The sequence below is a fragment of the Corvus cornix genome, chromosome 1 (genome assembly GCF_000738735.6).
Source record: "Corvus cornix cornix isolate S_Up_H32 chromosome 1, ASM73873v5, whole genome shotgun sequence".
Taxonomy (NCBI): domain Eukaryota; kingdom Metazoa; phylum Chordata; class Aves; order Passeriformes; family Corvidae; genus Corvus; species Corvus cornix.
In genome coordinates this window covers 16,672,106-16,697,542 of record NC_046332.1, presented here as the reverse complement: position 1 = coordinate 16,697,542, position 25,437 = coordinate 16,672,106, and the positions used below count along the sequence as shown (strand labels likewise).

General features: G+C 47.7%; 1 protein-coding gene across 4 annotated transcripts in view; it reads right to left on the bottom strand.

Annotated features, from left to right (window-relative positions):
• Positions 1–25,437, bottom strand: part of CLPB (caseinolytic mitochondrial matrix peptidase chaperone subunit B) — a 74,112-nt gene that overhangs the window by 38,500 nt on the left and 10,175 nt on the right. For all 4 annotated transcript variants that reach the window (XM_039557077.1, XM_039557073.1, XM_039557066.1 and 1 more), the window contains exons 3-5: positions 20,159–20,245; positions 8,075–8,178; positions 3,763–3,891 (exon numbers count right to left, since the gene is read on the bottom strand). In XM_039557077.1, coding sequence (XP_039413011.1) covers positions 3,763–3,891; positions 8,075–8,178; positions 20,159–20,245 — 320 coding nt within the window. The remainder of the gene's footprint in view (positions 1–3,762; positions 3,892–8,074; positions 8,179–20,158; positions 20,246–25,437) is intronic.

The following is a 25,437-nucleotide window of genomic DNA, read 5'->3' as shown; positions in this document are numbered from 1 at the left end:
CCCCACTGAATGCCATGAAATCCTCCTATCATGTGCCCATCAGGAAATCAAAACTTGTTGAAAGGGCAGGAAAGGGTCTGCTATCACCCCAGCAGCTCAGAGTCCACTTGACAAAAGGTGAAGCTTATTGCATTTAGCAAATAATCCTCATAAATCCTCATCCTAACCATGACTGCAAAGGGTAAGTGGGTATTGTGGATGGTGAACAGGGATTAATCTGAGGAACACTGTGAACTCAGCCTTGGGGTTCTACCAGGGCTCCAACGGGATCTTTCACACCATCACCGAATGGAGATTCCCACCGGTGGGTTGCTGTCTCCAGGATCTGAGCACTGGGACATGCTCTGCAAGACAAGGACTTCCACTTGGAAATGAACTCTTGGTGTAGGCCCTTGAAACGGAACCAGAAGGATTTCTGTGGGGCTGGATTAAGAATGGAACAGTGATGAGTGTGTGTCACATTTTCTGGCTAAGTTCTGAATTTTCACTTTGATTTCACACAATCCTTCCATTTGTACCCAAACAAACACAGTCCCACAGATTGTCTTTTTTTTCTGAGATGCAAGTGAGTTCTTTTGAGCTGAGACACTTTGCTACAAACAAAGAACTCTCTGTGGGCACCAGGCAGAGGAAGGGCCACTCACAGGGATGGCAGTGGATCCAGGATACAGAGATACAGAAACATCTCTGGAACAAAAAGAACAGTTGCCTCTGTGAAGTGAGGCCTGGATTAGAACAGTACTCAGAGAGCTAAGCAGGGCACAATTGGAGAAATAAGCTGGATTTACTCCTTACAATGATTTATTCAGGATGGAAAAATTCTTTAGTGCCAACTTCACTTATTTGCACCCATCTTTTACCTGTACTTAGGATAACCAAGGAGCTGCCTTGATACTTACAATCAACTGATAATATGTGTCATGCAAGGAGGCTTTCCAAGGCAGAAAAGAGAAGCAGGTATCTTTGTAGAAAATGCTATCCAGATGATTCTGCCCTACTCAGGTGAGACCCCACCTGCAGTGCTGCCTCCAGCTCTGGGGTCCAACATCAGAAGGACCTGGAACTGCTGGAGTGAGTCCAGAGGAGGCCACAGATGTGCTTCGACAGCTGAAGCTCCTTTGCTCTGGAGACAGGCTGGGAGAGCTGAGGGTGTTTAGTCCAAACCATTCTGTGATTCTATGATTCACACCATGACATATGTGAAACACTCTCCAGCCTCAAGAAGTGCAGACTCTGTCTGCACATACCTGTTCCCAATATTGCTATGACAAGGACTCTTCCAGCACTTCAACCCCACTGCCCTGGGGTGCTCTCTGTAACACCCCAGGGCCCCTTGCATTCTCCTGCAAAGCCCTTCCAGGTCTGCGCATTCACAACCCATTGCTCAAGCAGGTAAAGCCCACTCCACTCCACTCCACTCCACTCCTCCTGTGGGCATCCCTGCCCACAACTGTGGGATCCCAGAGGTCTTGTTGGAGCAGTTCCTTCTGACTGCCAGTGCCCATGGCCAGGTGACCACTGAGCACATGCTGTCGGTCCATGAAACAGACATGCAGACAGACATATGCTCTGGGACCATTCCAGATTCCAAGTTCACACAATGTCCACATGTGCTGCGAACACAGAGAGGGGCTTCTACGTCAGGACCCAATCTGGGCCAGTATTTTTGTCTGAGGAATTCCCAGCCACCATCTACACATATCCCCACAGCTTCCTGAGCAGCTGCCTGCTTTTTCAGCTCTCTTTGCTGCAAGCATTCCCATGGAACCCTCCCTTTGCAATAGATTTTCTTTCATTGGCTCCTTTATTTTTGGGTTAATTTACGGCCAGAAGCTGGGGTTCTGGTATCTGTAAGGCTCCCAGAGAAACCCTCACCTGGAGTTCAGTGCTACAGAATCTCACCCTTTCACTCTTATTTTCTATTTGTGAAAAATAATAAGCATATAGTACAGATGAGTATCAAAGTTCAGTGTTGCCACAATTATTTTTCCTCATCCCATCTGCACCACAGATGCTACTTTCCATCATCTTTTTAGCTGCTTTCTTAAGGAATGAGCCTTATGTGAGCACGTCATACCATTATATACTTGTCTGCTTCCCTAAAATTAACTTCTGAGATGCCCACACCACGAAGACTACAACATTCCTCAAATTTTCGCAAGAATCAGCATCTGGCCAGCCAGACCCTAGTAAGCCCGTCTCTGGCAGGGCCAGGCTGGGAAAGGTGGCCACTTGATGTTCCACCTGGCAGAGGCTGCTGGCAGCATATACCTGAGGCAGGCACAGCATTGCTGCAGCTGGCTCATCTCCAGGTGACCTTGGGGATATCGCAGGGAAGAGAGCTGTTGAAATTGCTGGAGGAGAAGGAATGCTGAGGACAAAGGATGTCACAACTATGGACCAGAACTATGAACCAGCTTGGTGGTCTGAGGAACAAGGTAAAAGCACTGCGCAGGTGCAGGTACACACTAAGCAGATGCCAGCTCTGGAGAACAGCACAGCAGTCACAAATATCATCCCAGAAGGAGCAGCAGGAGGGTACATATAAAAACCGTTGTCATGGCAGCACATTCCTATTGTGTTGGCTAAACGCATCTCATTCTACTCCACTAGTGCTGATAAGCTTTTTCCCCATGAAGACAGTTGAGCACTGAACAGGCTGCCCAGGTGAGTATACAACAGATGAGAGCAAAGCAGGCTCCATAAGGAGAAGGGCCCTGTTATTTAACCAGGAGGACCAGTAACTGCATAAGCTAATTCCTACCAATTCTCACAAGAGCTGCATTGTCCTGGTGCCAACTGTACTTGAGCGTCCACAATTTTACCTGGGTACCAGCACCTATCCTGTGCCTTGTCCACAGAACAGATCTGTTTCTGGCACAGCAGGGACTCTTCCATTCCACAAAGGAACATCAGGGACATGACAGGTGACCTGAGTAAATACTGCAAGAGGAAAATGATCTAAGCAGACACCAATGGGGGCATCTGGACACCCAGTCCAGCTATGGGGCCCTCAACATCAGAAGGGTGTGGAGCTGCTGGAGCAAGGCCAGAGGAGGTCACAGAAGCTCTCCAAGGGCTGAAATCCCTCTGCTCTGGAGACAGGCTGAGAGAGCAGGAGGTGTTCAGCCTGGAGGAGAAGGCTCCAGGGAGAACTTAGAGCTCCTGCCAGCGCCTAAAGGAGCTGCAAGAGAGCTGGAGAGGGACTTTGGACAAGGGTCTGGAAGGACAGAACAAGGGGGAATGGCTTCCCATTGACAGAGGGCTGGGTTAGATTGGATATTGGGAAGAAATTCTTCCCTGTGAGGGTGGTGAGGCCCTGGCACAGGTTGCCCAGAGAAGCTGTGACTGTCCCACCCCTGGGAGTGTTCAAGGCCAGGTTGGATGTGGCTTGGAGTAACCAGGTCCAGTGGAAGGTATCCCTGCCCATGCTAGGGGGTTGGAATTGGAGTATCTTCAAGGTTCCTCCCAACCCAAACCACTCCAGGATTCTATGATTCTCTGGCTGCTGAACTGCAGGAAGAAAGGGAAAACTCAATGACTAAGGTGAGAAGAGCCACGAAAAGCACATGAGAAAAAACACTGGAAATTAATGGGAACACAGAAACCAAAAAGTAAAGAGATGAAAGCAGACAGCAAATCACACTAAATTGTGACAGTGACAGAGTGTGTGTGGCCTGTGTCTGAACCTGACAGTTCTGTGGGATGGGCTGACTCAGAAGTGCTCCTGGCCCATGAGCTGGGTGGAACTACAAAACTCACCTGCATCCAGCAGCAGTTTGACTGTCAGGTAGTCATCAGCCAGAACTGCATAGTGTAGAGCTGTGCAGCCCTTGAAGTTGGCTCGGATGTTGAGACGGTTGTTGAAGTCATCCTCCCGGGTGACAAGGACTGCAAGGGACAAAGAGTGAAAGCTCAGCTCATTGAGATAACTACAGAACTGCTCATCTGGATGTGCAGCAGAAGCATGGACCCACCACCCCTTACCAGGCAGGAAGCTTCTTAAGGGCTTCGTGTCTTTTTCTAGGACGACCAGGACCCCACTGGGGGTTTCTGGTGGCCATTGTCCCCACTCCACTGAGCAGCAATAGAGATAAAGACAACATGGTTTCCATGTATCCCAGTGACTGCCTACACAGTGCCCAGGCAGGGGAGGAGGTGGGTGGAGAACACCTGAGCAAATACCTCAGCCTTTTTCCAACCATTTATTGTAGAATAACAGGATGGTTTGACTCGGAAGGGACCTCAAACCTTATCTGGTTCTACCCCCCTGCCATTGGCAGAGACACCTTCCAAGAGACCAGGCTGCTCCAAGCTCTATCCAGCACTTCCAGGCATGGGGCAGCCACAGCTTCTCCAGGCAACCTGTGCCAGGGCTTTGCCACACTCATAGGGCAGAATTTCTTCGCAATATCCAATCTAAATAATGATTTTAGCAAACAGAAAGGAAACTGCGACAGGAAAGAATGCTGCTCTGCTATGGCTTTACCTTCAAGCAAATTCCTGATTTTGGGAGTCTCCAGCACACAAGTCCATGTGTCGCAGAGCACAGCTTTGCAGGAAGGGTCTACAGCACCTCTGCTCTCCTGTAGCTGTTCTAAGGATCAGGCTTTAGAAAACCTGGATTTTAAACTCTTTGCTTTAGTCACCAGCAAAAAAAAATAAGAGAGAGTCACTTTTTAAAGGTGCAGACAGTGACAGGACAAGTAGGAATGGCTTCAAACTAACGGTGGGCAGGATAAGATTGAATATTGGGAAGAAATTCTTCCCTGTGAGGGTGGTGAGGCAATGGCAGAGGTTGCCCAGAGGAAGCCCCATAAATACCCTGCCCCATGGAGCATGAGTGATGGTGGGACTGTCATGTGTTATCTCCATTCAAATGAACACTACCCACCTGGTGGGCCAAATTCTGCTCCTGGAGGTGTGTCCAGCTCCTTGGTGAAAGGGTCTGTACCCAAAACTCAGCAGACCCAGATTCAGGGACAGGAAGAGCTTCCAAGTGCTCTGAGCACCTTACTCTGTGCTACGGCAAAGCAAGCAGAGCTGGAAAACGGGTGTGCCACAGGGACTTCTTCATGGTCCCTCCTAAGAGCCATCAAAAGATTTCCAGGAGATTTGAAAAGTTCAGAAGAGAGAAATGCTGTGATGAATACCTGATGCTGTCCAAGCCCAGCAAGTCCACTAATGAACCACAGTCCCTCCAGGAAGATCAATTAATGCCCTGGCTCCTTTTCTTCCCTGGGTCCTTTCTCCAAGCACACAGGGTGAGTATGTATATTTATTTATTTGTCGTCATTTCCTACCCAGGGAGGAGCAGGATAATGAACTGCGTGCGTCAGGGAAGATGAATCTGAGATACTAGGGAGCAGTGCAGTAAAGAGATTAAAGTGTTATTATTGTTGGTTTTTTTCCCCCATGGTCCGTTGTGACAGCTCGGCCGTCATCTGTAAAAAATGTCTCTGAGAGAGATAATCATCGGAAACTCAATAAAGCGTCAGGGGAAGCCTCGTCCACCATCCATCACTGGGTGCCTGGAAATTTTCAGCCCTCTGTCTCCCTTCCTGCCATCCATATAAATGTCTGTAATATATTTTGTGCAGTGGTTGTGGAGCACACCCTCTCTGTTTGGATGTTTTTATGAAAAAATATTTATACACGAAATATGTAAATGTCTAAAAAAAAAAGGAAAAAACAAAGGCAGTTTCTCTCTCTCTTTTTAAAAACGCAACTGAATTTATTCTTTTTAATAAAACATGTCAACCAAAGAATTAATGCAACTTCTCATGGAGTGTCCTTATCTTTTCTTCACCCCAAAATATATAACATTATAGAGGGATGAATGCAGACAAAAACAATTAACTTTCTTGGTTGATATATTTTATCTTAAATAAAGTCTATGTACATGCATTATGTATTGGCATTCTATTGCTCATTTTTTAATGTAGTTTCATACATTTTACATTCCCTGCTATAGGGATGTGATCTATGTATGCTCTCTCTCCCATCAAGGAGTAGGTCTGCTGCACGGGTGGGTCACAGTGAGGGATGAGAGCAGGGAGCTTTTACAAATACAGAATAACGCCCTGTCAAAGCTGTCGCTTCACTGTTCCATTTTCTTAACTCAACCTGTGCTTTATGAAAGGTTCAAATATTACACCTTCATTAGGTTTTCACAGAGCTTTTGCCTCTCAGCACTGAGCCAGAAGCACAGACAGGCCCGTGGATAATGTCACTGTGCCTCAACAGCATCCATGGTGTGGCTGCAGGACGAGGGAAGTGACCCTGTGCTCAGTGCTGCTGAGGCCACACCTGGGCTCAGTTTTGGGTCCCTCACTCCCAGAAGGACATTGAGGCACTGGACCCATGTGCAGAGAAGGGCAATGGAGCTGTGGAACGGTGTGGAGCATGAGTCTGGTGAGGAGTGGCTGAGGGAGCTGAGGGGGCTCAGCCTGGAGAAAAGGAAGCTCGGGGGGGCTTTCTCACTCTCTAAAACTCCCTGACAGGAGAGCCGAGGCAGGTGGGGGTCAGGCTCTTCCCCCAGGAAACAAGGGACAGAACAAGAGGAAACTGCTCAAGCTGTGCCAGGGGAGGTTCAGGACGGATATTGTGAAAAATTTCTTCATGGAAAGGGTTGTTAAGCCCTGGCACTGTCTGCCCAGGACAGTGTTGGAGTCTCCATCTCTGGAGGGATTTAAAAGTCATGTGGATGTGGCACTTGGAGACGGTTTAATGGTGGCCTTGGCAGTGCTGGGAGAGTGGTTGGACTCTATGGTCTGGAAGGGCTTTTCCAACCAAAATGATTCCATGATTCTATTCCATGACTCTATGACTCAGGCTCTGCAAACCATGCTGTGCAGGGTGAGGCTCTGGACAAACTGTGTGGCTTCCTTCCATTTTCCACTCAGAGCAGCTGGGACAAGGTTTAACTTCCAAGCAGGTCAGAGCACACAAATGCAGTCACTGTGCAGGCACACACAAATGTAGCTGTACTCGGGAATGCAAGCCCCAATGGCTCGGTGGGCTCTGGCAGGGCAAGGGAGATGTCTGGGAAATATCCTGTGGCCTGCTAGCTCAGAGGTGAGGTTGGCAGTGCTTGTCAGCACAGTGTTTGGATGGGGAAAAGGCTTCTGGAATAGGAAAGGAAAGACAGAGGGATTGAGTTCTACCAGCATTCCTGCCAGTGTGAGGAACAGAAGAATGAACATGCAGCTGGCTGCTCCAACGCACAGCTGGGCACCAAGAATCCAGACATATCCTGATAATCACAAACCCAAGAAAATTTTACCACCATTTATTGTCAGAAAAAGTAGAAACAGTCTGGGAAATTTAAATAGGTCTGAATAAACAAAGCAGGTGTCTGAGAAACCTGGCCTAGTGGAACACATTCATGCCATGGCAGGGGGTTGGACTGGATGGGCTTTAAAGGTCCCTTCCCACCCAAACCATCCCATGATTCTATGATTCTGAGTCTGCATCAACAACCCAGTGATGAGGATAATGAAGGGGTGAGAGTGGAACCTGAGATCTGCCAAGAATATCCATAATGAGATGATGTGACTCTGCAGAAAATGACCTTGTTTCCATGGAAAGGCTTCTGGGGATGAGAGCTGGTACTGATGCCTGCCCATACCCAGCAGCAGTCACTGCAACCACTTACATCATTCAGCTTTATTTCAATTGGCCAAGTCCTTCTGCATTTCACAGCTTCTCATAAGGTCTGGATTAAGGCTGCCTAATAGGAATGCAGTGGAATACACTGCCTTGAACCCCTCTCCTTCCCCAAGACATGGCTGCATGTGGGTCAATGGAATGACATTCCTATCTATGACTTTGTATTATGCTCTGGCTATATAAAACCAGTTTATCTCTGGTAAATTGAATTATTGTTTCTATATAGTACCTACATAAATTTTCTTTCCCCTTCAGACACACACTCACCCAAGTACCATCAATTACTTTGCATTTAAACAGAAGAAGATGAAATGAGCTCAAAAAATCCCATGACGTCAGATCAGGAAACAAAATTTTGGGACCTGAAAAGCAGATGTCAGTAGCTACACACAAACCATCTTACCTTCCAAGGAATGGAGGCCTTTTTCTTTGGCAATCTCATACACACTGCTGAAATCATCCCCAAGGTTTGGATCTGCATTAGCTGTGAGCAGAGCCTTTACCACACTGTCACAAAACAGAAGGAAAGTAAGGCAGAAGTAGTAGATGAGGAATTGAAGCCCTTCAGAGACTGAGAAGTGCGCAGAAAGCCCTCCTCAAATATTCCTGGGAATGCTAACATTCCAGGGAAGTTAACCCACAACCATAACTGAACATTTCAACAAGTAGAGCTCCACCAGCATATGGTAAAATGAATGAGATGGGGAGGCACTGGAGGAAGGGGTGACACTGTAGAGAAATGCAATCCTCCTGAGGAGATGCGCACAGAACATGCTCCTAGCACAAGGCATGTTCCTAGACACAGACCTTGGCTTCAAGGTCACCCCTGTCCCTGCAAAAAGGAAGATTATTGTAACATTCTGAAGATTAAAGGACACAAAACTACATTGCTTTTGGGAGTCAATGTACAGCACCTGAACCTCTGATATTAAAGGTGCCATCCTACCACAAGAAGCGCAAACAACTTCTACAGGAAGCAGTCTAGAGGAGGCTCTGAAAATAATCAGAGGGCTGGAGCACCTCTGCTCTGGAGACAGGCTGAGAGAGTTGGGAGTGTTCAGCCTGGAGAAGTGAAGGCTCCAGGGAGACCTTGGAGCCCCTGCCAGCGCCTAAAGGAGCTGCAAGAGAGCTGGAGAGGGACTTTGGACAAGGGTCTGGAAGGACAGAACAAGGGGGAATGGCTTCCCATTGACAGAGGGCTGGGTTAGATTGGATATTGGGAAGAAATACTTCCCTGTGAGGGTGGTGAGGCCCTGGCATAGGTTGCCCAGAGAAGCCGTGGCTGTCCCATCCCTGGGAGTGTTCCAGGCCAGGCTGGATGGGGCTTGAAGGAACCTGGTCTAGCAGAAGGTGTCCCTGCCCATGGCAGGGGGTGGAATGACATGGGCTTTAAGACCCATTCAGCCCAAACAATCCTGTGATTCTGTGATTCTATGACTTGAACTTTACAGCCCTTTTAGACACTGGAAGGGGCCCTAAGGTGTCCCTGAAGCCTTCCCTTCTCCAGGCTGAACAACCCCAGCTCTCCCAGACTGTCTCCAGAGCAGACGTGCTCCAGACCTTGGAGCATCTCCTTAGCATCCACTAGACTTGCTCCAGCAGCTTCTGATGTTGGACCCCAGAGCCAGATGCAGCTCTGCAGCTGGGGTCTCATCAGAGTGGAGCAGAGGGGCAGAATCTTCTCCCTTGCCCTGCTGCACATGGTGCTGGGGATCAGTCCAGTACATGGATTTTGGGCTGCCAGCAAATACTGCGTATTATGAACATGCTGCAGCAGGACAGAACACACGGGACACACTGCCCAGGCGGTTTTGGTGTGGAAATTCTCACTCAGTGCTTCTGAATCCAAACAATCATCAGGCCAGAATTAGATTTCTCACTCTTTCTGAAAGCAGCTTGAAGCCAGTTAATTCTTAAATTTTTTTCCAGCGTGCAGGCTTCTCATGACAACTAGACAGTAACTCATTTGTTAGCATTCATCACCAGTGACATGGCTCACAGGCTGACAACGATATGCGCCGCAGCCTGACTGACATGTACCTGCAGGCTGTGGCTTGTCAAGTCACATCTGGAATTTAACTTAAGCTCCTCTCTCATTTACCCTATAAATGCATTAGCAGAATCAAAGGTGGTGATTTTATTATTTGAGCACGGTACAACAGAGGCCGGCTCCTTACCGGCACTGATGCGCTCCTCACCATGTACAGAATCACCTCTAGTGAGCACAGCACCAGGACGGGGGGTGGGGGCAGGAGATAGAATCATGGAATTGTTAGGTCAGAAAAACTCTCTAAGATCATCGAGTCCAACTGTTCCCCCAGAACTGCCAAGCCCACTGTTGCCTAGAAAATAGAATAGAACTTCCCAACAATGTTAGAGTGAATATAAAAGAAAACCTTTACTTGAAAGCTTTCAGGTACACAATATGGTGAAAATTGTACATGGTATAGTAATTCTACAATTTTTATAAGGTTAGTTGATTAGTATACTTATCATATACTGTCCAATTAAAAGGTTTGTTGGTTAGGTAATAATTCCTGGGGTTTTGCTTCACTGGAAGCAGTCCAGAGGTTGCTTTTGCCCCAGTTTTGTCAAGTCTGGTCCAGATTCTGGTTGGAAAAGAGAACCTCCCTGTAGTCGGTTCTCTTCTTGGAATAAGACTAAACAATATTTAGGAATGTGTTTATAAGGTTAGCTTATTGTACCCAAACGTAGGGAGGAAAGACAGGAAAAATACTAGAAGCTACAGCTATGCTTTAGCAATCTACAAAGCTACAAATATATGAAAAATATAAAAAGCTAAAAATCTTAGGCATCATTCTCCCCTAAACTACATCCCATGTCCCTCCAGGAATGGGAACTCCACCGCTGCCCAAGGCAGACTGCACCAGAGCTGGACAACCCTTTTAGGGAAGAAATTTTCCCAATATCCAACATAAACTTCCCTTGGTGCAACTTGAGGCTGTTTCCTCTTGTCCTGTCACTTGTTACCTGTGAGAAGAGACTGACCCCCACCTGGCTCCACTCTCCTTTCAGGCAATCCCTGTGAGCATACAGAGCTCATTTCCATCTGTACTCCATTTATATCCATATTTCATTTAAATCCATATTTCAACAATGTCATTTGTTCCATAATATTTAGGTTGAGAGGTTCTGGCTCTTATTCTGCAAACAGCAATTTCCAATTATGACCCTTCCCCTTTTCAGTCATCAAGAGCATGCTACAATGCAGAGGTTCTTGAATGGATCAAATTGCACAGCCATGATCAAATTAGATATTTGATGGCTTAGAACAGGCACTAAGGTTGGGGATCATAAAAACCTGGAATGCTTGGGGTTAGAAGAGACCTTAAAGCTCATCTCATTTCAACCCCCATTGCCATGGGAAGGGACACCTTCCACTAGACCACCTTCTGCTAGACCTTGGTTTCTCCACGCTCCATCCAATCCAGCCTGGAACATTTCCAGGAATGGGGCTGCCACAGCTTCTCTGGGTAGCCTGTGCCAGGGCCTCACCATCCCCACAAGGAAGAATTTCTTCCCAATATCCCATCTAACCCTGCCCTCTGTCACTCTCAAGTCATTCCCCTTAATCCTGTCACTCCAGGCCCTTGTCCAAAGTCCCTCTCCAGCTCTCTTGGAGCCCCTTTAGGCATTGGCAGGGGCTCTAAGTTCTCCCTGGAGCCCTCTCTCCAGGCTGAACACCCCCACCTCTCTCAGCCTGTCTCCAGACCCTGGAGCATCTCCATGGCTTCCTGCGTACTTGCTCCAACAGGTTGACATCTTTCTTGATGGTGGATCACCTCACGTACTTACAGACCTCAGCAGTGGAATCCATGAAGCCCAGAGCAGCCTCTCATCACAGATGTGCTCACTCTCTACCACCCAAATCTCTTAAATGAGCCTGAAGTTTCTCTCAGTTCACTAAGTAGTTTTGATCTTGTTTCAAGTGTGTGAGATGACCCATGATCTTCAGTAAGTTCCAGTGAGACATAATCTCCCTGTCTCATCCTCAGGCCTCTGTGGTGGTGCATCCTCTGCAGGCCACACTATGATCTGAGAACACAGTGTGATGCCAGGGAAAAGACACTGATCTAAATATCTGCTCCATGTTCAGAAGAGACATGTCTACACTCTCTTGCTACACTGCTCCTTAAGGCCACATCAGTGAGGACATACCAAGCAGGAGTGCCACAACAAGCCTGTAGATCCTTCTGAACCACCTTAGGAGCATTGATAAGGCATGGGACACAAAATGTATCCTGAAATTCCTCCAGCACCTCTAGGAAGGGCTGCTCAGCATGCCTAGCTCCAGTCCCACTCTGCTTCAGAACTTGGACCTTTACCAGCCCTCTGGCTGCAGCAAAATGCAAAGCAAGGGAGCAGTCTGGCTCCAAGAAAAGCCCTGTGAGGCCAATTGCATGGCCTTGGACATCCAGAATAGATGCAGCTGCAGGCCACCAGCCCAGGCTCTCCCACCTCTGGTCATTAGGTAGGTCAGACCTATCTTCGGCATCTGTCTGGCACTGTACTGTCTGTCAAAGACTGTGGAACACAGGGAGATGCGCCACATCCAGTCTTTCTAGCTGGGAAAGCTCTAGCACAGGTCACTGATCTGTGCAAAGTTCTTCTGGAAGATCCAGTGCTGGATTCCTCTGGAAACATCCTGCATCTCCACTACTTGGTGCTGCTGTGGTCAACCCAGTCATCAAGAGAACTGCACCAAAGATGTTGAAGAGGAGGTCCCCATGAAAACAGGAGCTGCAGGATGGAAGACGGCAGGGCAGGTTCTGTCCTGTTTTTTTGTGGGACCTGTGTTGACAACCTCCATGCTCCTAGAGATGGACATCTACCTACTGAACAGAAACCATCATAGAATCATGGAATCACAGCTTTTAAATCCCTCCAGGGAGGGGGAGTTCACCATTGCCCTGGGCACCCTGTGATAGGGCTGGACAACTCCTTCAGGCAAGAAATTATGTGCCGCACTTAAGCCTTTGATGATCTTGCCCTAGCAGCTGACTTACTGTGATCCTTGCAATTAGGGCTTCCAGCATCCCCACCAGGCAGCTGGGCCTCATGGATCACTCAAGTCTTTGGAAGCACAGGTTCTGATATGGTCAAACCACCCTTCTAGTACCCCATTTGCATGGCTATCATCACCAAAGAGATCCCTCTACTTCAATTTTAGCTCACAGGCTATGATATACCCTCAGGTCCCTGAATCTGCCTCATTTTAAGGGAAATGATCCCAAGTCCCAGTGTAGGACTTTAATCCACAACATTAGCCCATGAGTAAGCTCCAGGTACTGAGGGAGTCATACAACTTGTCATTTCCTTGACAACTCCACCCATCTGCCTTTCCTGCCCTCAGTGACTACATTGAAATGAATGTTCTTCCCAGGCACTCCAACAGATACTACCTCCTTGTGCTCTTGGATACTCAGGAAGCCCTCTCCTTTTCGTTCACTGTCTACACATTCAGCATTCTTCTCTGGGAAGTGACCTTCTGTGAGAAGTTGAGCAGAGGACCACAACTGCTAGATGCAAGGTGGTCTGAGAGTGATGCAGCAGGCGGTGGTGGCAGAACTGCTCTGCTCTCCCTGTGAATTACCCTCTGCACCATATTCCCTGTGGTAAGAAACATTTTCATAGCTCTTATGATGGCCAGGAGGCTCAAGTTTACTAATAAGCACAGATATCATTGCTTCCTGGCAAAATCTGTTGTGCCAAAATCCTGGCACTAGTCTAATAACAACACATCACACATCCAGCCTCCCTTTCCAATCATCTTTCAATCTCATCTCCTGCTTTTGGGATGTGCCGACCCCTCCAGGCACTTCTCCATCAGCTAGATGTTCCTGGAATCACAGCTATTGGTTGTACCTATCCAATCTGCAGGTAATGGGACATTCAAGCAAATTACCCTGTAGGAAAAGTAACAGCAACATGAAAATGCACAGGAATTGTACTCAGCAGTTATACTCAAAGCATGTGAATGTCCCTGGAAAAAAGGAAGGGACTTGCAAAAGCGGGTGATTAAGGGGGCTCCAAGGGAACTGGAGAGAGACTTTGGACAAGGGCCTGGAGTGACAGGACAAGGGGGAATGACTTCCAAGTGACAGAGGGCAGGGTTAGATGGGATATTGGGAAGAAATTCTTCCCTGTAAGGGTGCTGAGGCCCTGGCACAGGCTACCCAGAGAAGCTGTGGCAGCCCCATCGCTGGAAGTGTTCAAGGCCGGGTTGGATAGGGCTTGGAGCAGTCTGGCCTAGAGGAAGGTGTCCATGCCCATGGCAGGGGGATTGTAACAAGATGAGCTTTAAGGCCCTCCCAAACCCAAATCATCCCATTATAAGTGAGTTTCAAACAGAGGATTCTCTGGCCCATACACTTTTTGTGTTCCTCCTCTTGCTGTGAGGCCTTGGGGCAGAACAACACCCCACTCCAGATCCTAGGAGTGGGACGCCACTGTCCAGCTGGGCTGCTCCAGCTTCCCTCCATAACTCACCTGTGCTCAACAGCCTCAACAAGCTGAGTTTTAATTTGCTGATCAAGTTTTGATTGGATTAGAGACAGAGCCTATTCATCAGCATTAATATAAATCTAAATTGACCCCGGTGATGACTCAGAGGGCAATGCTGAGCTAGAGTTGGCTGGGCAATTCAATCGATTGGGGAAAGTGCTTTCTGCTTGTAATGGCTGGACTAACATATTGTTCAATAAATAAATACATATATACAATACAGGGGGTGGGGAAATCAATGGTGAGGTGGCAGGAGGTGACTGGGGCTGCGTCAAGAGAGACGTTGTGCCTGGACCAAGGCGCCGGCAGCTGGGGTTGGTGAACCAAGAAGCCTGGTGATCCCCATGACCGTGTGTTATCAGCACAATGCAAACGCCTGGGTGGGTTTTGATATGCGGCTGCCCTGAGCTCTGGCAGGAGCCACATGTCCTGCCTGGACACAAAGAAGATCCTTGTGTGGTTATATCTTAACTGTGTAAAACTCAGCAGGGCAGGAGGGCTGGGAGGAGCTGCTGCTCAGATGAGGCTAAATGTGGATGTGTGCCTTCCCAGGAGCATGTTTACATCTACCTATGGCACAGAAAGCCAGGCACCTGCAGCAATCCTTCATGCTGTGATGTGTTATTATTGACCCAGATGAAAATGACTGACTCATCAAACAGGGATAAAAAGGGATTATGGAATCCAAAAAAGGGAAAAAAAGGGTGGTAATTGTTATATTGTTCAGTTTTCTTTAAGAGTGTGATGAGGTGAATCATGCTTCAAAGGCAGGGTGAAGGCACGCAAGGGAGTTGAGGAGTGTTAGAAGCCCTGCTCCCTGCCTGGAGCAGTAAGGAAACGTGAAGAGAAGCCATTTCTGTGGCTTGGAGAGGTGCAAGAACCTGCTAAACTGACAATATCATATTGTGCCTGAGCTGCAAGACATCAGATGGTGTACATCCCTGAAAAGAAGGATGAGATGGGGGCGCTGCCAAGGCAGAGGCATGGGTAACAGCTGCAGGAACAGCCAAGTGGTCACCCAGAAAGGGAGTGGTTGAAAGCCAATGCCCCAGTTTGTAGGATCAGACCCTCCAAACATTCTGTCAATCACAGCTGAAACCCATGCCCAACTCCTCAGCTCTCTGACAGGTGATGCATTGGGCCATACCTTCTTCCCAAGGTACTCAGATATTTCTCCAGCTCCACTGCAGACAGCTCTGAATGACTTGCCTAAAGTGAAAGGAGTGAAAAAAACCCCATGGAACAGATGTATGTACCTAATATAGATAACAAGACTGCACCAGTTCATCATGTCACTGCCTGTAGACAGGGAACAGCTCCAGATCAGTCACCCTCCACCAATCTCAGAACAAACCCACTAGAATATCACTACGCATGAGGAATTGTCATTACCAATATAAAACAGCCACACAGCACCTCCAATGCACATGTGGAAGGGGCACAGTTCCCAGCAATGTACACCAAGGCAAGGAGAAAACTACTTCTTGACTCCTCTCCCTAAGGAGGGTTGGAGGAGGGCAGGGGATGGGACAAGGCCACGCTGGGCCAAGCTCTGCTGGTTCTGGTTCCATGGGAGAGCCTTTGACCCACAGCTCCTTTGATCTATACAGAAAGGCAGAGAAGGAAATGCAGAGCCGAGGCTCAGGGAGGAATCACTTGACATTGGTCATTCCCAGAAGAAAGGTGTTGAGAAGCAAAGGTGAAGAAATGCAAAGAGTTCCTGAAGAGGAAGGTAGAAGAAGAAAGGGTGTGCCGGAAGCCAAAGCTGCAAAAAGAAAATGACGATGAGTAGATGATGTGGGCAAATGTCAAGAGGGATTTGGAGGCTAAAGCCCCCAGTGAAACAGGAAGACAAAGCTCAACATGACCTGACAGTGCGCTGTCAGAAACCCATGCCCTGGGCTGATCCCACAGTATGGGCAGCAGAGGAGGGGGCGATTCTGCCCCTCTGCCCCTCTCAGGTGAGAGCCCACCTGCAGTGCTGCCTCCAGCTCTGGGCCTCCCGAAATCAGAACAATGTGGAGCTGCTGGAGTGAGTCCAGAGGAGGACAAAATGATGCTCCAAGGGCTGGAGCACCTCTGCCCAATTAAGACATGGGTATTGCTGCTGCTGCTACTGTGAAAGCCATTATGGAGCCTAGCACAGGCTTGAACCTCTGAGAAAGGAACCCCTATGAGTGCACCCAGGTGCTCCTCCCCACCGCCTGAGCCATGTAGTAAACTTTGGAAACCCTAAAATCACAGAACCATTTAGGCTGGAAAACCCCTCTGAGATCATTGAGTCCAACTGTTCTCCGAGCACTGCCAAGGCCACCACTAAACTTTGTCCCCAAGTGCCACATCCATATGACTTTTAAATCCCTCCAGGGATGGTGACCCCATCACTGCCCTGGGCAGCCTCTTCCAGGGCTTGACAACATTTTCAGGCTTGGAATTTTCCCTAATAGCCAACCTCAAGCTCCCGTGGCACAATTTGAGGCTGTTTCCTTTTTTCCTGCCCCTTGTTCCCTGGGAGAAGAGACTCACCCCCACCTGGCTCCACCCTCCTGTCAGGCAATTTTACAGAGAGAAGGTCCTCCTGAGCTTCCTTTTCTCTAGGCTGATGCCCCCAGCTCCCTCAGCCACTCCTCATCAGACTCGTGCTCATGCTCTAGCCCCCCCCTTCAGAATTGCTGCCCAGGGGTTGTGCCAACGCTGTGGAACAGGAACAGAAGAAGGCTCCAGTGTTCTTTAGAACTACTCAAACTTATCCCACTGGGACTCAGACTTTCCATGCTGCTCTGTGCCTTAGTTTCCCCTTTCACACAAGTAGTTCTCTACCTCAGAGGAGGCTGATAAGATTATTTGATATTTCACTGTGACTTTATTTCTGTGGTAATGATAAAAACTGGAGTAGCTGTATATAGAAAAGGTCACTATGCTACAAAATACAGACACACAGCTGAAGTCCTACCTGCTTTGGGGTTTCATTTATGCTTATTTTAACAAATGCACAAACCCCACAAAGCTCTGAGTGTGCATTTAATTAAAGATTAAATACTAAAAATATGCCAATGCTATAGTAATTCCGCCAGCAACGGGAATTACAGCATAAAACCTTTCTTTGCTCCTGTAAACATGGTCACAGTGAATGCGTCTTTAGCCCATGACCCAATTACTACCTGTACCTGGATATTGACTCTGTCTCACATAAAAAAGGGATCCTAAATGTCCCTCTCCACTAGATCCACTGCTGTATCTCCCCTCCCAGGTAGACACCAGTGTCCTCCTGGAGACCTATCCATGGGAATTTGCCTTAATGCCTCCCCACATTTTGGAAACAAGACATTTCCAAGAGGAAGAAGATGATCATTGTTTTGCTGTAAAAAGAAAAGATGGAACCCAAACTTGCCTTCCAGCACACAGGATTTCATCTTGTAGCTGATGGCAACTGACAGAAATCATTAAAGCAGTGCCTCTGGAATTAAATTAAACAGATGGACTAGGGCTGTCTAATTGGAAGAGTGAGGGCTGTGGAAATTGGGAAACATGACAAAGCTAAAGGACAGGTCACAGAAATCACCAGCGGCACAGTGGAGACTGAAAACATCGTTCTTCTCTGAAAAACACCTTTGGAAAGTCAGTAATCTGAGGATGAAGGCTTCCTTTTTCTTAGCTGAAAACACTCATCTCAGTTCCCAGCATCCCAGCCCTTCAAAACCATGCTGAGGAACCTGTGCAGGTATCAGCAGCAGTAAAAGAGGAAGTGGTGAGAGAGCCAGTAAATTAAACATTGGAATGACCTTGATCTTGTTGCAGGCAAACAGTACCTGCAGGTCCTGCTCAGCTGGCTGCACCTCAGCCATCTCTGAGCCAGGGACAGCCCAGCTCACCTCTCCAGCAGCTGTTGGCCTGAGAAGCTAAGGACCAGAAGTCATAACACCGTCAAATCCACCACATCAGGTGGATTACACAGGAATTTGGACAAGGGGGGATGTCTTCACACTGATTGAGGGAAGGGTTAGATTAGATATAGGGAAGCAATTCTTCTTTGAGAGGGTGGTGAGGCCCTGGCACAGGCTGCCCAGAGAAGCTGCGGCAGCCCCATCCCTGAAAGCGTTCAAGGCCAGGTTGGCCAGGGCTTGGAGCAGCCAAGTCTAGTGGAAGGTGTTCCTGCCTGTGGCAGGAGGTGGAAGTGGATGATCTTCAAGGTCCCTTCCAACCCGTGATTCTGATTGTGAGATCAGTTGCTGTGGCTGGAGAAAGCAGATTTAGAGCATAACCTTTTACAGAGGGACCACACTCTAAAAACAAAACCATCCTGCATCCTTGTGCCTGTGACTTCTCCCTTCCCCAGTACACCCTGGCCACAATGTCTAGTCTGAGTTACACAGTTCATCCTGTGGACTAGGTCCATTAGCAAACCATTTGTAAGGAATTTCAAACTCTCTGTGGGTCATGTTCCAGCTCAAGCATTTCCCACTCTGCATTGTGGACATTACAATTCTACAAACAGGATTGTGGGTCAAAACCTTGTCTAGCACAATGCTGGAGCATTGTGCAGACGGAATAAGTCTGGGTTGCATTTATGTTTGCCTCCATAAAGGACAGAATCAGAATTACAAAGGTGGGAAAAGACCTTTGAGATCATCAAGTCCAACAGCATCTAATTACTCTTCTGCTATATGGAGACAAGTTCTACTGAGCTTCAGGTATTCAAGGTCTTTCTTAATTTTCAATTTAAGTCAGTATTCATCCAAAATGTGGGAAAAATAAACAGAATTTTCCCAACACAGCCAAAACCTTTTTCTTTTGGCCAGGTACACAACAAAGACAGATGCGGTGATGGCTCTGCCCTCTCAGCAAGGATCAGTCTGGAGTCCACACATTTTTTACTGTCAAGATGTTTTCATTAGCATTTCCACTTGATTTTAGGCCTGATTTTAGGTAATTATTGTCCCATGAACAGCCTTTCTCCCTGTCTCCCCTTAGCCTTTGCAACTCGGGAAGCCCTGTTCTGCTTCACCAGTCACTCGGAATGGTCAACAGTCGTCACACTCTGCTGCTGACCATTGTCCACTGGGAAAGGTGGGAGGCTCCCAAGCCCATCCCTTCGTGGACAGGCAAATAACAGGGCCCGTTGCTGCTCGGACATCAAAGTTAAACAAACAGTCCCGAGCCCCCACCTCTGGGCCTGTCTTAAGGAGCTCCCTGAGGAGGTCACGACTTTCAGCTTGTCATAGCACACATCAAAGTTTGCACCACACACGAACTCAGCACATGGATTGGAATAGTGTCACCCGAGAGCGGATATTCAGCCTTTGTGCACTGCTTTAATCCTGTGTTTTCCCAAGTAATTAAGCTTTTTTGCTTATGAACTTGTGACTAAGTAAAGCATCCCCAAGAGGTTGTAACATCAAAGCTCATTCTCCCGTCTGTCCCACATTTTCCAAAATTGGATTTCTTTTTCTCTTTTTTTTTCCTTAAATAAAAAAACCCTAATTGAATTTAGTTGTAGACTGAATATATTTAGGAGTGTCTTTAAAAGGTTACAAGAAGCCAGAGTGATCATCATGGGAACTGTGGAGCAAGGGCACAGCATTCAGCCTTTTTGTGCCAGAAAGGCTTGAACGAAAGCCCCAGCCACAGCCCCACTAGTGAGAAGGGATGGGACATCTCTTACAGGAGCGATTTTGGCTGGTGGGGTACCCACCACAACAACATCCTACAGGTATGGGCTCATCCATGGCCAAAACCTGAGAGCTGCTGTGGAATGGCACCATCAGTTCAGCTGTACCATCTGCAGAACTCGGGAGCAGCCTGCCCTGATCTGTCACACCACATACTGGCCATAAGGAAAGTGACAAGCTCCCTTGAGTTAAGCTCTACAACACATCCCAAACTTTATGGGAACTCTCTACAGAGCTCAGTATGGCTTTAGGAAAAGGCTGAAGTGAGTCAGAAGGATGTGAGATGCACATACCTGGAGTTCCTGCTGATGGCTGCCACCATGAGAGCTGTCCAGCCAAGCTTGTGTCTTGTGTTCACATCTGCACCTTCTTCCAACAACCTGGAGAGGGGAGAGATATGGTCAGGAAGCAGATATGAAGAGAGCACCCCAAGTATCCTGGAGCTAATGAGGGAAAGCAGAATGTTTTACTGTGCAGGCACCTACTCCAGCACAGCCCAGAAGACCCCACATGAAGTTGATTCAGTACAGTTCTCACAGGTGACCAAACTTAAACATCCAGGTGATGGCAATCCCACTCCTTTCAAAGGGTGCAATGCCAACATCTTGTTTTCTTTCTTTCTTTATTTATTCTATTTAGCCTAATTCCTGAAGAACCAATCAGCAGCAAAATGGATAAACCCAAATTTCAATGACATTTGGATCCTTTGGCTGCAAAGCACCCATTAGGCTTCAGAAGCAGCTCAGTGGACCTCCAAAGCCCATGCCATCTGCAGATACTTTGCAGTTTTCTCATATAGCATAAGAACAAATAAGACAACCCACAAAAATACTCGGCACCAAACTATCCTCAGTGCTGTGTCTCCAAAATTTTCTCAGCTTTTGCAAGATAATGGCAAGGGACATGTTCTTGCAACAGATAATTTAGCTCATCCTAAAACAAGTGCTGAACCCAAATAAAATGAAATGATAGTTCTCTCTGCAGACCACAAGGAAAGGGGGAAGTTCAGAATTGACACACAAATTTTACAGTGCTCAAGTTAAATGAGACAAACTCTAAACCCTGCATGTTCAAATCATAGAATCACTGAATGATTCACAGAAGGGTTTGGGCTAGAAGGGACCTTTAACACCATCTTCTTCCATCCCCTCTGCCATAGGCATGGACACCTTCCACTAGACCTGGCTGCTCCAAGCCCTGGCCAACCTGGCCTTGAACACTTCCAGGGATGGGGCTGCCACAGCTGCTCTGGGCAACCTGTGCCAGGGCCTCACCACCCTTACAGGGAAGAATTTCTTCCCAATATCTAATCTAGATCTCCCTTCTGTCAGTTTGAAGGCATTTTCCCTTGTCCTGCCACTGTCTGCCTGTGTAAAAGGTCCCTCTACACAACCAAATCCATGATTACAAACCCATTTTTCCTGCAGGAGCAAGGTGCTGCTGGTATCAAGGCAGGGCAGCCATGGGTCAGGCTTTAGAAAGCAAGGTGGACCATCCAGGAGTCAGCAGTTCTCTGCCCCTTGGCTTATCCTTCTCCCTTTTTGCAAATTAAGGCTTTTCCATCTTCCTTTCTGGGTGAGGCTGTCCCTGCACAGTGCATCTTTCACACAAGTGTAACAGGAAAGAGCTGTCATTAAACTTCCTGCTGGGAGAGCCACAAGTGAAGACACCAGCCATGTTCCACCTGTGCAAGCACCACACTTGAAGTTTCAAAATTCCGCCCAGAATCCCAGGCAAGGAAGTCAAGGTCAGTTGTGACCGCTTGCATGCACTGAACAAGTCAGATCTCCTCTTTAAGGACTTGGAGAGGTACACATCTGAACTCGGACAGCCTTTCCAAACTCCTTGCTCTTGGTCTGCTCTGGTGGCAATGCTGTCAGATGGTTAAGAGTGCTGGTATGGAATGAGTGAAAAGGAGGTAAACGAACCATATTCCTCTTCCTACAGTTGGAAAAAAAAAAGGAAAGCAGGAATGCTGGTCCAGGGAACACTCACAGCTATACCTACGGTGTCTTGCCAACCTTCCTCCACCTCATTGGAAACCTTCACAGTGGTTTCACTAGAAACTTATCCCAAGGAAGAAATACACTCTTATATACTGAGGCACCTGGGGTGTTCAGCCTGAAGAAGCGAAAGCTCCAGGGAAAACTAAGAGCCCCTGCCAGGGCCTAAAGAGGTTCCAAAAGACCTGGAGAGGGACTTTGGACAAGGGCATGGAGTGACAGGGAGGATGGCTTCCCATGGACAGAAGGCAGGGTTAGATTGGATATTGGGAAGAAATTCTTGGCTGTGAGGGTGGTGAGGCCCTGGCACAGGTTGCCCAGAGAAGCTGTGGCTGTCTTATCCCTGGGAGTGTCCAATACCAGGTTGGGCAGGGCTTGTGGCACCCTGGCCTAGCGGAAGGTGTCTCTGCCCATAGCAGAAGGGTTGGAACTAGATGGTCTGGAAGCTCCCTCCCAACCAAACCCTTTGATGCTATGATATATGGTATGATAATCCTAAAGTTATGTCCAACCAGCAATACCACTGCCTAAACTTTGGCTCATATCTTGAACACAGCTGAACACAGTTCACCCCACTGACTGGAGAAACTACCCAGATAAACATCATCTGAATAAAAAGCCTGTATTCCTCTCCAGTTGGACTACTTGCCTTATTTGACTGAGACTGGGGCATGAGAGCCAACAGGCAGATGGCTTCAGCCAAGCTCTACACAGAAGCATGTTGGTGAACTCTTCTGACTCAAGTGGTGGTATGACATACAGTTAATGGGTCTGGGTGGACAATTTGTCCACCCTTTTTTTGACAGAAGGCATGGCCAGCACTGGTGTCCTGGTTCTGGATGCTCTGAACTGTTCATCAGGCACTTGGACAGAGACCTAATAGCTGAAAGAATAGAATCGTAACTGGCAGCCTTCATTTGCAGCTCCCAACTGTGATTCAGGAGGCTGTGACCACTGTAAATGATCACAGCATTGACAGAAGGTTTATGCTCTCTTTACCGGGGTTACAAGCTGAAGTTTAATGGTAATGAACTATCTGGCAGGTCAACAACAGGACCTTGGTCCAAAGAAGTTTGATACTTGAGAACAAATTTTTACATAGAATCCATATCAGATCCAATTTTTATTTCTTTTTTCTAGGCAGTTTAATATCTGAAGACCCACTCAGCACTGTGATGGAGAGCAGGGATGATTCACCTACAGTCTTATGGGGGTTTGGATCTACTTGCCCTGCACATGACTAACACAGGTCAGGCTGCAGCTCCTGCATTATACAATGGTCCAGTAAACTCATCTGGGGAGTTGCACAAGACCAGCCTTGGTCCCCCACAAGGTATGGCATAGAATTATGGAATCATTTGGGTTGGAAAAGCCCCTCTGAGACCATTAAGTCCAACCATTCCCCCAACACTGCCAAGCTCACCACTAACCCACGTCCCCAAGTGCTACATCCACACATCTATTAAATCCCTCCAGGGATGGGGATTCCACCACTGCCCCAGGCAGCCTGTGCCAGGGCTGGACAACCCTCTCCATGAAGAATTTGTGAAAATATCCTTATGCTTTCTCCTTTGCCAGCACCACATCCCTGCAAGTGAACAGTTGCCAGTTCTGCTGTCTGAAGAGCCCTCTCAGACAACAGTCTGCTGAAAGGAGAAATATTCCTGTGCAGCCCCAAAGCTTTCCATCCTGGTGAGGCTGGATGTGCCCAGACACACAAGGGATAGCAGATTGCTATCTGCAGAGATCAGCTCCCGTTGCAGCTCCGCTTACAGAGGTGTTTGCACTCACAACAGAGATAAGACAGCCTGACTCAGACCCACGGCCACTGCTGGTCACGCCATCACCTGCTCCAGCTGGAAGGACACTGCCTGCGGGAGAAATCCATACCACAGCTCCATCTGTGCCGTGTCCTCTGTGAAGGCACAGGGAGTTGCTCCCCCAGCTGGAAAGCTGCTCGCTCACTGCCACTACAGGAACCAATTCCAGCTCCCACAGACCCTGAGGAGCCATTCCCACCAGCACCAGAGCTGTCAGGATGCTGCAACGGCAGACATCTTACTGTCTCCCCCTGATTCACCCCAGCTGCTTCCAAAAATCCTTTCCCAGACATTGTGATGCCTAGTCCCCTTCCACTTGTCTCTCAGAGTGGTGTGGACCAACATGTTCAAGCTATTTCTGAATTTCATTGTATTTACTTGTCCATTTGAAAGCAGTAACATTCACATCACTCCCTTCCTATAGCACATCAGTGTGACAGCCTATAGCCACAGAAAAGCCAGGAAATAAAGGCAGCTTGATGACAAGGGAGAGGGAGCCTGAAAGAGGAACCCAGAAGGGGCAAGGCAACCCCAACACCAAAACTCTGCAGGATGGAGGCACACAAACCCCTACAGGCTGGGAACTTTTGCCTGGCAATAAAAGCCTTAAAGCCCAACACCAATCACTGATTAACATCCTCAGTAGAGTTTAATTAATGTAATTTTGCGAAGTATCAGCCCTATTTGCACTTGGCCATGGTATTTATATGATTTTACATTAAAGGGGCAGAGAGACCATCCTGGTCACCTTCTGCCAGCCACTGGGTTGCTCTGCTGCAAAGGGTCAGTCTTAATTTCATCTGTCATGAGATTTAACATTTCATGGGAGGGTTTGGACTGGAAGTGACCTTGAAGATCATCCAGTTCCAACCCCGTTGCCACAGCCAGGGACACCTTCCACTAGACCAGGTTGCTCCAAGCCCCATCCAACCTGTCCTTGAATACTTCCAGGGATAGGGCAGCCACAGGGATGGATATTTCTTCCCAATATACAATCTAACCCCATATTGTGTCAGTGTGAAGTCCCCCTTCTCCTGTTACATTTGTTTTCTCATAAATGGGACCTGCAGTGAAACTCTTCAGCATCTCCCTGTGAGACAAAGGACAGGACATCAGCCTTTATTTAAAATAAAAATATGACATTTTAAACTAAAATATGAGAGATTTACATTAGATATTGGGATTCACATTCCCTGTGAGGCCCTGGCACAGGCTGCCCAGAGAAGCTGTGGCTGCCCCATCCCTGCAAGTGTCCAAGGCCAGCTTAGAAAGGACTTGGATCAACCTGGTCTAGTTGGAGGTGTCCTTGTCCATGGCAGAATGGTTGGGACTAGATGATCTTTAAGGTCCCTTCCAACCAAAGCCATTCTGTTATCCTGTGATTTTAGAATTCTCAAGGCTCTTTGGAGTCACTGAAAAATACCTGTAAACCCACTGAAAGGCTTTTTTCTCTACAGACACAGTGGAAGGACATACTGAATAATGAATTATCTCCATTCCTTTAAAAAAAAAAAATCCTAGTCTGGCAGTCAAACCTGTTTAACCATTGTGCATCCAACAGGAAGGATGTTGGAGCCTCTCCTGTGGGATTAGGTTACAGCTTGGAGCAAAGGTACTAGGATCAGTCAAGTAGTTTTCCATTCAGGAATCTAGATCACCATAAGCATCTGGAATGCCACATCACTGAGCCCAGTGAGAGAATTACTCGTATCACATCATCTACCATAATATGCATTGACATTTCATTTA